Genomic DNA, 12587 nt, shown 5'->3' with positions numbered 1-12587 from the left:
GCACCCCCACAACTCTGCTCTGAGTAGCATAACAAAATACAAAACTTTCACAAAACATTTGATTTAACTAGTCAAAATTATATTACACTCAATAAGATTCTTGTCATGTAGTGAAAATTCAGAAAAATGTGTAAAGATACCTCATGAATGCTTCATAAAATCCCATCAGCTTCCCCCAACCCTAATAGAGATAAGGTGTATGCATTATAATAATGTGCATGAGATACACAATATCAATGCTATGGTGTTTCTCATCACATATCTTGAAGATATTTGATTTGCATCAATTAGGTAAATTAGAATATTTATGTAAATCTAATTTCCTTATCTTAGCTGATGTAATCCCTATAAATATCCTATCAGGGTTCATGTAATATTGATCCAAGAATTCTCAATAAAATCATACTTTTACATGGTATCAGAGCTCAAGCTCCATTGAGCACATCGATCTTGTTGCGCCATTCTTTGATGATGGTGTTACCATCATCGCCGAACCTAAATCATTTAGTTCCCTTTATTAGTATTTTTTTTTTTTTTTTTCAATAAAAATCTCACCTTTCTCTATGTTTCTACAAACCTCTCTACTTTACAAATTAATGCATCACAATCACAATTTTTATTTTATCTAAAATCTCTACAATGAGAGTTCTTGTATTTAAATCGCACAATCCATCAGACTTGATCTAGTGGGCTACCGACTCTAATAGACTAAAAAATGAGCGGCATTCGATAATGATGGACTTCACAGATAGGCGTTGGCCACCATCAAACATGATTGACCTTGCAGCAATCCATCTTCAACTTCTTCATGATGTCAAAGGCTAATATTTTATGTAATCAATTTCATGCTATTTATCTAAAGGACCATGCAATTGTGGGAAGGTAATAGAGATAACGTGTATGCATTATAATATTGTGCATAAGATACACAATATCAATGCTATGGTGTTTCTCATCACATATCTTGAAGGTATTAGATTTGCATCAATTAGGTTTAATTAGTATCAATTAAGTAAATTAGAATATTTATATTCATCTAGTTTCCTTAACTTGGTTGATGTAATCCGTATAAATATCCTATCAGAGTTCATATAATATTGATCTAAGAATTATCAATAAAATCAGATTTCTTTATGCCCAATACTCAAGGGGAGTACTTTACCTTATAGTGTCCACAGAACCTAGAATTCCAATGGTGATAAGTAACATGTCCTCTAGTTGCGACACCCAACTGGATGTATTGATGATCTTTCCACATTTTATACCATTGTTGAAAATGGAAAGAAGAATATCATTTTTCTTGGAGCTGTACATAAGTACAAGTACTACAAATCCATTTTTCAAATCCAACACTCAATTTCTTTACATATTTTGTACTTAGTTAGAGTCTCTTTATTAGGAGATGTACACCATGTCCAGGCTCTACTATCATTCGGTACACAGGGGAGTGGTAGTATTTACTAGAAAGAGAGAATGAGAAGTTAGAGAGGATAAGAGAGAGGATTATCTTCAATTCTACCATTGCAAAATTTTGGCCCAAACACAGTCGAGTTCCAACTCCGAACGGCACGTAAACTTGTGGAAGCTTGCAAGCATCGAAGATTCCATTTGCAAATCTCTCAGGCTTAAAGTTGTTGGCATCCGGTCCCCAGATGGTCGAGTCACGGTGCAGTGTAGGGATCACAGTCCAAAGGTGGATTCCTTTCGGGACAACAACATCACCTATTTTAGTTTCTTTGAGGACCTCCCTCGACACGAATGGAGCAGGAGAGTAGAGACGCAAGGTTTCTTGAATCGCCATTTTCAACTGCATTGATCAAATGACAATATATAGAAAAATAACTTGGTGTATAAACGATACAACTTCAAATATTTAATTGAGAGCAACTTCTCATCTCACAACGCAATTGGTAGGACATAAAATAGGTCAGATTTATTCGAAATCCGAGTGATCCAAATCCAAATTTAGCAGATTTGGACTCTTGGAATAGATTTGAATAAAAATATGAGTCCATATTGCTTGACTTGAGTTGGATACAAGTCCATCCCTATCCGCTAGATTTGAATGATATATTATTTTGAAAATTATATTTTTATATTTTTCCAAATATCTTTTTCCTACTACTTTAATATAACTTGAATTCTTATAAAATAAAAAATTTATAATGGTAAAATTAAATAGTACAACAAGTAAAAAAGAAATATAGCAAAATATATATATATATATATATATATATATTATATATTGTTAAATAGTCCAAAATTATCCGAATCAAACCAAGTAATTATGTCAAATTGGATACGGATTCAGAGAAAGCAAAATGATTCGGATATGACTTTGGCTAATAGGATTCATATATAGATCTAGATATAAAATTGGGATATGGATATACTCAGATCCAGGCCGAACCAGGCCCATTTTAAGCCCTAGTAATGGGGTTACTATTAATTGAGATTCATTAAAGGGACAACAACATGCAAAGGCTACAATTGGGTCTTACCAATTTCATTTTTTGGAGTGCATTGACATCTGGAAAGCGATGACCACAACAAACTTCCACCACCTCCGCACGAATACGATCTTGCCATTCAGGATGTAAAGCAAGTAACATCAAGCACCAAGTGGCTGCCACAGCAGTAGTTTCATGCCCAGCAAAGTAGATGTTCTTGCAATTATCAACAATAAAGCGAGTCGATGGAACAAAACCCCCTTGATTATCATTGTTTGCCCCTTCCATGATCATGTGTAGTAGATCCTTTTCAGATATTGTTGGTGTGGGTCCTTTACGTTCCTTCACTACTCGCAAAATCAACGACTCAATCTCTCTTTCCAACCTCCATATCTCTCTATTACTCTTGTTCGGAAGATTTCTAGCATTAAAATGATTCCAACATACGATCATCCTAAATATATGTGCATATGTATGATGAATGAGCTGGTCTGGGTCTGCCTTAACCCTGTTGACCTTTCAAAAAAAAATGTATGATGAATGCTGACAACCATGTTTCATTATGGGGATGGCAACTTGCTTCAAAACCCTTTTTTTTTTTTTGAGTCATGATAATTTGATTACCCATGTGACATACTAAATCGACATCCCTGATGTGACAGGTTTGGGAACCGTAGATCTGCTCTTCTCTAGATATAGAACTGCAACTTTTTATGGGAAGTAAAATTCTGTATTTCGTCAAGAGCAGATCTATGGTTCCCAAACCTGTCATGTCAGGGGTGTAGATTGAGTATGCCATGTGAGTTAGTCAAATTATCATGGTTTTTTTTTTCTTCTTCAAAATTCCCTTATAGAACATCTACATTTTGTCTCTAGAAAACATTAGACACAAACAACAACTCAGCTCTCTATCAAATAATCGTATACGAATAGATAGATAGATGGGGTTATATGAGCTGAAGGACCACCTATTCATATGGGCTGTGTTTTCATGTGGGATTCAAAATAATCGAGTGCCATGCAATTACAGAGCATAGAATTATAAGAACTTTAGAAAAAAAAAAAAAAAAGACTTGTCTTCACCATTGAATTTCAATTTTAAATTTGGGAGTTCAACACCCATCCAGCTTTCAAAGACAGATGTGACGTAAAAAAAAATTGTTTTCTATGATTTTTTAAAACCTAATCCAAACCATTACTTATAGAGCACTGTGGTGTCATTTAAATGACACCTACGGTGATGGTGCATTATATATTGGTGGTCATCATATCCTACAACGACTAAAATTTTAGCAAAGGCCAATATATAAGGAAATAGCAATGGTTATGAGGGTTATACCATTAGCAATGGCCTGGTTGTATTCCTTATTACTTATATGGTCATACAACAGTTGATAATTAAATGTATCCCAATAATGCATATCCCTATGAAACACCCCTACCGTTGTATTTTATATTTCAAGGGTCGAGATTATGTGTTTTTTCATTAGTCAGTCTCCAGGGTATAATGAAGTAACAGAGAAAAAACTACAGAAGCACAACATACCTAAAGATAGAAATCCCAAAAAGGAAACTTTGGTGAGACATGGTCTTCTGAAGGGACCTTAGTTTTGAGAAAATCTCTTTTCCTTGACAATAAGAACTTCCAAAACAAACCCTTGAGATCACATCTGCTGAGAAGTTCCTCAAGTCCTCATCAATTATAATTTCTGCAACACCACCTTTGCTTTCAATTATTTCTTCCCATGTTTTCAACAATGGCAATGCAGATTCCACCATTAGCCCCACCATTCCCTACAACAAATATGTCAGATCCATATTTACCTCTTAATGGAGATCAGACCTTAAGTCCTAAAATTTGTTAATTACTATTATTATTTTTTTTAATTTTGAGGAAAGATAATTTTTATGCATATATTTATACCAACGGATCAGGTTCAGATAGGATTGGTACCAACACGATAAGAAATATATATATATATTGGCTTCTCTCTTTTGTCATTACATATGTCCCTCGAACCAGGGATCCATCAAAAGTAGTTTACATATTATTGATAAAAAATCGACAGTCCACATTTTAAATCACTTTTGATGGGGTTAGAAGTTTCAGATTGGGCTGATTTTTTAGGATGATCTTCTCATCATAGAGATCATCCTCTTAAAAAATCAGTTAAATCCGAAACTTCTAACCCATATTTTTGAAAAATGATTATTATTACATTGTTTTTACAACGTAAAAAACCAACGTTAGGGAGTCCCGTTAATTATTACATTGATTATTATTATTACATGATCCGCCCCCTCATGTATATAGAGTCCCGTTAGGCAGCCAATGTTAGGGAACCAAGATGGAGCCAACGTCTTTGTCCTATATGTGTAAGAAGTTTCAGATTGTGCTGATTTTTGTAAGGATATCTCCTCACCATAGAGATCGTCATACAAAAACATCCGCCCATTCCAAAAAATCCATTATGAAAACTTCTAACCCTATAGGACAACGGCGTTGGCTGTTGAGCAAGACCCTATGTTTGGAGGTCCTAAAGAGAGTCAAACATTGTCGAAAACATTTTTTCAATGTATGGGTTAGAAGTTTCAGAATGAGCTATTTTTTTTGTGAGAATGATCTCTATGATGAGGAGATCATCATCACAAAAAATCATCTCATTCCGAAACTTCTAACTCCATAAAAAATGATTTACAAAAATTGGACGATTCACAATACTTCAACTTGTAAACAAGTGTCAGAAGTTTTGGAATGGTGATTTTTTGTGAGGATGGGGGAAGAGTTCATCCTCCTCAAAATCAGTTCATTCTGAAATTTCTAACCCTTATTTTAAAAAATGTTTGACACAATGTTTGGCTCTCTTTAGGGCCTCCGAATGCTTCCATATATGGGAAATGTTTAGCACCAACATTTTCACAAAACATTTTTCAAAACATGGGTTAGAAGTTTTGGAATGGGCTGATTTTTGGTGAGGATGATCTCTACGGTGAGGAGATCATCATCACCAAAAATCAGCCCATTCCAAAACTTCTAACCCCATAAAAAATGGTTTACAAAAAATGGACGGTCCACGATTTTTCAACTTGTAAACATGGGGCTAGAAGTTTTGGAATGGGCTGATTTTTGGCGAAATGATCTCCTCACTGTAGAGATCATCCTCACCAAAAAATCAGCCTATTCCAAAACTTCGAAACCATGTTTTGAAAAATGTTTGCCAAGATATTTGTCAAAATGTTCGGCACCCTACACTTTACCCTACTCTTTACCCTATGTGTTTTTGTCCTACATGGGTTAGAAGTTTTGGAATGGGCTGATTTTTGGTGAAGATGATCTCTACGGTTAGAAGATCCTCCTCACCAAAAATCAGCCCATTCTGAGATTTTTTAGCCCCATGTTTACAATTTGAAAAATCGTGAACAAAACACGTAGGGTAAAATGTAGGGTGCCGAACAGGACCCTATATATATATTTATATATCTATATATATATATATATATATAGATATATATATATATATAGAGATATATATATGGGTCCCTTTCAGCAACAAACATTTTGGCAAAACATTTTTCAAAACATGGGTTAGAGGTTTGGAATGGGTTGATTTTTGGTGAGGATGATCTCCTACGGTGAGGAGATCATCCTAACAAAAAACCAGCCCATTCCAAAACTTCTAACCCCATGTTTACAAGTTGAAAAATCGTGGACCGTCCATTTTTGTAAACCATTTTTGATGGGTTAGAAGTTTTGGAATGGGCTGATTTTTGGTGATGATGATCTCCTCACCGTAGAGATCATCCTCACCAAAAAACAGCCCATTCCAAAACCTCTAACCCATATTTTGAAAATGTTTTGCCAAAATGTTGTCAAAATGTTTGTTGCTGAACATTTCCCTATATATATATATATATATATATATATAGGGTCACGTTCCTAAGACCATATTGAGACTCACATTGCGACACACCGTTTTGTCTTATATGGGCAAAAATGTTTGGAATGAGCTGATTTTTTGTGAGGATGATCTCTGTGATGAGGGGATCATCCTGGAAAAAAAATCATCCCATTCCAAAACTTCTAACCCCATCAAAATTGATTTACAAAAATTGGACGGTCTATAATTTTTAAACAAAAATTGGACGGTCTAGAGAGTTTCATAATGAGCTGATTTTTGGCAAGGATGATCTCCTCACCATAGAGATCATCCTCACAAAAAATCAGCCCATTCCAAATATTTTTGCCCATATAAGACAAAACGGTGTGTCGCAATGTGAGTCCCAATATGAGTCTTAGGAACGCTGTTCATATATATATATATATATATATATTATATGGGAAATGTTCAGCACCCTAAGTTTTACCACACATTTTAACAAACATTTTTGTCCTACATGGGTTAGAAGTTTTGGAATGAGCTGATTTTTGGTGAGGATGATCTCTATGATTAGAAGATCATCCTCCCCCAAAAATCAGCCCATTCCGAAATGTTTAGCCCCATGTTTACACGTTGAAAAATCGTGGACCGTCCTTTTTTTGTAAATCAATTTTGATGGGGTTAGAAGTTTTGGAATGAGCTGATTTTTGGTGAGGATGATCTCCTCACCATATAGATCATCCTCACCCAAAATCAGCTCATTCCGAAACTTCTAACCCATGTAAGACAAAACGCGTTTGTTAAAGTGTGTGGTAAAACTAAGGGTGGCGAACCGGACCCATATATATATATATATATATATATATATATAGGGTCCCGTTCGGCATCCTAAGTTTTACACACACTTTAACAAACGCGTTTTGTCTTACATAGGTTAGAAGTTTCGGAATGAGCTGATTTTGGTGAGGATGATCTCTAACCATAGAGATCATCCTCACCAAAAATCAGCTCATTCCGAAACTTCTAACCCCATCAAAATTGATTTACAAAAATGGACGGTTCACGATTTTTCAACGTGTAAACATGGGGCTAAACATTTCGGAATTGGCTGATTTTTGGGGAGGATGATCTTCTAATCATAGAGATCATCCTCACCAAAATCAGCTCATTCCAAAACTTCTAACCCTGTAAGACAAAAAAAACGTTTGTTAAAGTGTGTGGTAAAACTTAGGGTGCTGAACATTTCCATATATATATATATATATATTATATATATATATATATATATATGGGTCCCGTTCAACAACAAACATTTTGGCAAAATATTTTTCAAAACATGGGTTAGAGGTTTTGGAATGGGCTGATTTTTTGTTAGGATGATCTCTACAGTGAGGAGATCATCATCACCAAAAATCAGCCCATTCCAAAACTTCTAGCCCCATGTTTACAAGTTGAAAAATCGTGGACCGTCCATTTTTTATAAACCATTTTTGATGGGGTTCGAAGTTTTGGAATGAGCTGATTTTTGGTGATGATGATCTCCTCATCGTAGAGATCATCCTCACCAAAAATCAGGCCATTCCAAAACCTCTAACCTATGTTTTGAAAAATGTTGCCAAAATGTTTGTTGCTAACCATTCCCTATATATATATATATATATATATATATATAGGGTTGGGATCCAAATCCCCTAGACCACAATTAATTCAGTCAAATGTTTTAGCCAGGTGTTTTTTTTTGAGTTAACTTTTTTTCTTGCTTATCGTGGGTATCCCCACCTTTTGGGTGAGACTAATCCCACAGTCGCACGCACTGGAAAGTCCTACATGCAACTGGTTGAGTCGATGATCAACCGGATTCTAGAGGGTGGCCCCTTGGAATACATAGTTTCGTTGGGTTTCAAACACTAGATCAGCCTATCAAGGCGGGGTTGAGTCAATGAGTTAACTTAGCTCTTTGTGAGGTTGCCTTGATGAATTAATTCCATCAAGTTTTGGGCCGAATCACCTCAAAAGACAAAAAAGTCAACTAGACCGAGTTTTGAACAAAACTATGTTTTACTTCCCCTTAAAAGAGACAAAAGTAAGTAAGAATAAGAAGAAGTGAATTATTTACCTTGACTTTATCCATAAAGAAGTGGGGAGCAATGATTTTTCTCTGGTGGGCCCAAATATGGCCATTGGACCTAAGAATGCCGTTACCGAGCATAGGCCCAAGAGTCTTGGATACGTATAAAGGCTTACCTAAATCCCAAGAAACAGAAAGGTTCATTTCCTTCACTAGATTTGGGTCATTCACGTACAAATGCTGTCTGTTACCCGTTGAATACATATATATCGGACCTGCATTAATTTTTTAACACCTTCCAAATTATTAAGAAAGAACTCAACTTGTAGGTGGCATATACAAACTCACATGTATTACATTTACAAAAAAAAAAAAAAAAGTATTTATAAATGATTAAAACTTTAATAATTACTTAAAAAAATTTCTTTTAAAACTTTAATTGGATAATCTAATTTTATCATTTAATGTAGGAAAATTACTAAATAGATCTTTCGGTATAGGGACATCTTTTGAACTGTACCTTGAGTTTTGGGACACTATCTTAACAACCCAGTTAGTTTAAATCTTCCCTTTTAATGCCGATCACCCTAAATAAAATGACTAATCCAAATCGTTAAGATTGATTGTGTAACTCATTGAGATTGACGGTTCAAATTATTGATCTCGATAATTGGAATTGTTGACTCGATGCTACACGTTGAAACATTGAGATCAATGATTGTAATAAGGTCTATCTCGAGAATTGGAATTTTTGATCTCGATAGTTCATATTCAAACGTTGAGATCAAAGACCAACAATCGGGGATTTTAGCAAACTCTACCTTAGACCAACTTCGCGCCTCTATCGAGCCTAAGTCAATAAAATTCTATCCCGGTCCTAATGGGGTTGGACTGATTAAAAATGACTATAAATATTGATTCAACATTTTTAATGAAAAAAAAAATACTTATCAACTAAATCTCGTTGGTACACATATGAAGATTATGTAATTTTACTTGAGATTGTTGTCATATTTAAACAGTAATAGTTTAAAATAAGGATTAAATTCTAATTTTGCAATATTTTTTTTTTATATTTTTAATTAAATTTTAATGCAAAAGTATGAGTCTATAAATATAATAATGGGCTGGGCTGGTCTGGGCTGGATTGGGTACTATTAACTATAACCCAACCCGAATTTGACGAAGTAAAATGGAATAATAAATTGGAGGAGTTTTACTACTATTAGTATTGAACAGTTTATAAGTAGGCGAAATGGCCTTTTGCACAGTAATAAAGTCTTGTTTAAATTGATTAGACAAATTAAATAACAGTTCTTGTCTAGGGGGGTCCTATTAATAAATAATAACTTAATACCCCCACCAAACCCAACCACGTTACAATTTAATACTTATAAACTTCAAAATCAGAAATCATTGTCCTCGACCTATCACCTATACTGCGCAACCCATCATATGTACTTTGCTTACTTTATATTGGGACCATTTACATTATTTTCAATAATTGTCATTTGGATAGTTTATACGTGTCCTCCATATTTTGGTTAACAGTTAAAGATGCCCGTGTTTTCATTTCACCCTTTGACTTTTAACTTTTCTCGTTGATTGATTTAAGTACCTTTCATCTTTAACCTCGATTTATCTCCTTCAAACATGTCCTGTCACATATTTAAAAAAAAATAAACTTATCTCGATTTTTGAATAAATAGAAGAGAATAGAATTTTAGATAGAAGAATAAAATGATTTTTTTTATTTTTATATATAATTTTTAAATAAATTATAAAGAAGTTGAAAACATCGGACTTATAAGAAGTTAAATAAGTTAAAAGTAACTTATTTATTTATTTATTTATTTTTATTATAAAAATATATAAATAAATGAATTTTCTAAGCCATTTTACATTAATCTAGAAGATTAAGGCCAATTGGGGATATGTTATCAGTTTGAAAATACAGTTATATCTCAAATATTCATCAAAATGAGATGGGAAATATCTAAATCACCTTAATTAAGAACACACTACAAGTGTTAAAAAAATCAAACAAATTTCAACGCCAAATAGAATGATTGGCGTACTTGGAAACGTAGCTAATCTCCCCTTATAAAAAATGTATATAAATTTTAAAAGTGGTCCTCATTTTAGATCTGCCATCATTGGATTGGTGTTGGATGCTTAAATAAAGAATCTAATAACTAGTAAATCTATTTCTTTTTCTTTTATTCTCCCTGGGCTTACCTTAGACCATGTGGGATGGACACGTGTGTTTGATGTCTGTTAACGAACCAGCTGCTTGTACTTGATGATTAAAAAAGAAAAAAAAGTTATTTCTATGTAAATATTGAGGATTATCCAATCAAAACCAAATAAGCTACACTGGATGGGCCACAATCTTACACAAGGGATTGTGATCCTCACACGATACATCACATCACATGACGCTCGTAGTACCTACTTAATAGTTATAATCACGTGTGGGTGTATGCCCACCAATACCTAGTTGTTTCGTCTTGTGCAATACCTAGTTGACTCATCCGAGTCATTTTTGTTTTGGGGTGTTGGTACCACAATCACATGAGTAAGGTTCTTATTGATTCGTCACAAATGTTAAATCCGTGGTCGATGCCAAGTTTATTCGTTCGAGTCATCTCTTCTCAGGATGACACCAACGATTTGGCTAGTCTCTCATGAATCCATAAAAAAGGAAAAGACCTGACTTAATCAATGTTTTAAAAATCAGACAAAATTGATGGTCAAATCGAGTTTGAACAAATTTTGTAAGAGTTGTGATTTTCTGATATACTCCTCCTTTACTCTCTTGACGTGGCATATGTATAAAATCATAGATTTTTTTTCTCGAGATACACAACTGCACAAGTCTAACTAGAGTCCGATAATGACCCAATTAATCTGACAAATAGTCAATCAGATAATCTTTTTTGTCTCTAAAATATTGGAGAGAATGGATCACTTGCAAATTATCTATGCATCGAGGTGCACAAGATAATAAAAATTTAGATTATCATTATAAATTTTTTTAATTATTTTATATAAAAAAAAAAGGTGAAAAATATAAAACCTAGTTGACCTGGTTTGAGTATCATTGAGTCCATCAATATTTTCAAAATAATATTGAACTAATCACCTTGGATCTAGTATCAATTAAGCAATCTGAAGGAGGTGATTCACATGACAAATTTTGCTTTTTCAAGAATGATACCAAGACGACTAGCCCATGTCAACTCAATCTTGGACCATAATTAAAACCATGCACACCTACGATACACATAAGAGAAAAGAAACAACATAATTATGATTAATTGTACCGTATTGGTTTCTCCACCGTTGGAAATAAGGGAAGAGTGTCCAAGTGTAATCGTGTGCGGCAAGATCACCTTCCGATTTTGGAGAATTGATCACAACTGTCGATTGGATCTTCTTCATCTGGTGGACATTCCCACCGAACAAAGAAGGAGGAGGCCTCTTATCCTTGCTTTTCGAAGCTTTTCCCGAAGTCGCTCTGGTTTTTAACCACATAACATTGTAATAATACATTAAAAAACTGATAAAACCCACAAGAGCCAAACACCCCATAGTTTTCTCTACAACTCTTCTACTTTCATCTTCTTCTCTCCCCCTTATTCGTTATCTTACTTCTCCTTGTGTTGCTTAATTTATATTTGAGTGTTGAGTGCCCTTGCCCACTTGTATTATTAAAGAAAAGACAAAACACTAGCCTCAACTAGGGTTGAGCCTCTCTCTATCAAACAAACAGTTAGGATATGAGGATGTTTACTAACTATGTCCAAATGAAGAGCATCCTTATAGGATAAACCAATGATTTTCCTAAATCTTGAGTTATGTTTGACGTTGGCCATCAAACATGGTTTGAGAATAGAGAAGTTCTTAAAATAGCATATAAGAGTCTAACTACACCGATCCCATTTCCCTGAAATAATAATATAATTAGTCCTTCTAGGGATAGAGCCCAATGCCAATTACTACTTAAAGATTCTCCTTTAAAGTTCCAACAACTCTTTTCAAATCTTATTTTAGAGCTTCGTTATAAATTCTCCTCCACTGCCCACTAATCTTTTTAATGAAAAAATTACCATTCTTTTCAATGATAGAAATAGCAAACCCTTTTGGACCCCTCTGATTTCTCTGGTTTACTTGGTTGAAAGACGCATC

The 12587-nt window shown here is 34.3% G+C and overlaps 1 protein-coding gene across 1 annotated transcript; it reads right to left on the bottom strand.

The window, feature by feature from the left end:
• Positions 1 to 1272: 1272 nt before the first annotated feature.
• On the bottom strand, positions 1273 to 11990 carry LOC147386609 (cytochrome P450 714A1-like). Its single transcript, XM_086424585.1, has 5 exons — positions 11723 to 11990; positions 8445 to 8671; positions 3997 to 4244; positions 2502 to 2871; positions 1273 to 1807 (listed from the first exon to the last, which is right to left on the bottom strand). The coding sequence occupies exons 1-5, from the start codon at positions 11988 to 11990 to the stop codon at positions 1382 to 1384; spliced, it is 1539 nt and encodes a 512-aa protein (XP_086280711.1). The 3' UTR covers positions 1273 to 1381.
• Positions 11991 to 12587: the final 597 nt, after the last annotated feature.

The sequence above is a fragment of the Akebia trifoliata genome, chromosome 14 (assembly GCF_017979445.1).
Source record: "Akebia trifoliata isolate Shusen 1 chromosome 14, ASM1797944v1, whole genome shotgun sequence".
Taxonomy (NCBI): Eukaryota; Viridiplantae; Streptophyta; class Magnoliopsida; order Ranunculales; family Lardizabalaceae; genus Akebia; species Akebia trifoliata.
Note: the sequence above shows the minus strand (reverse complement) of the source record. Positions and strands in the feature narration are given on the sequence as shown.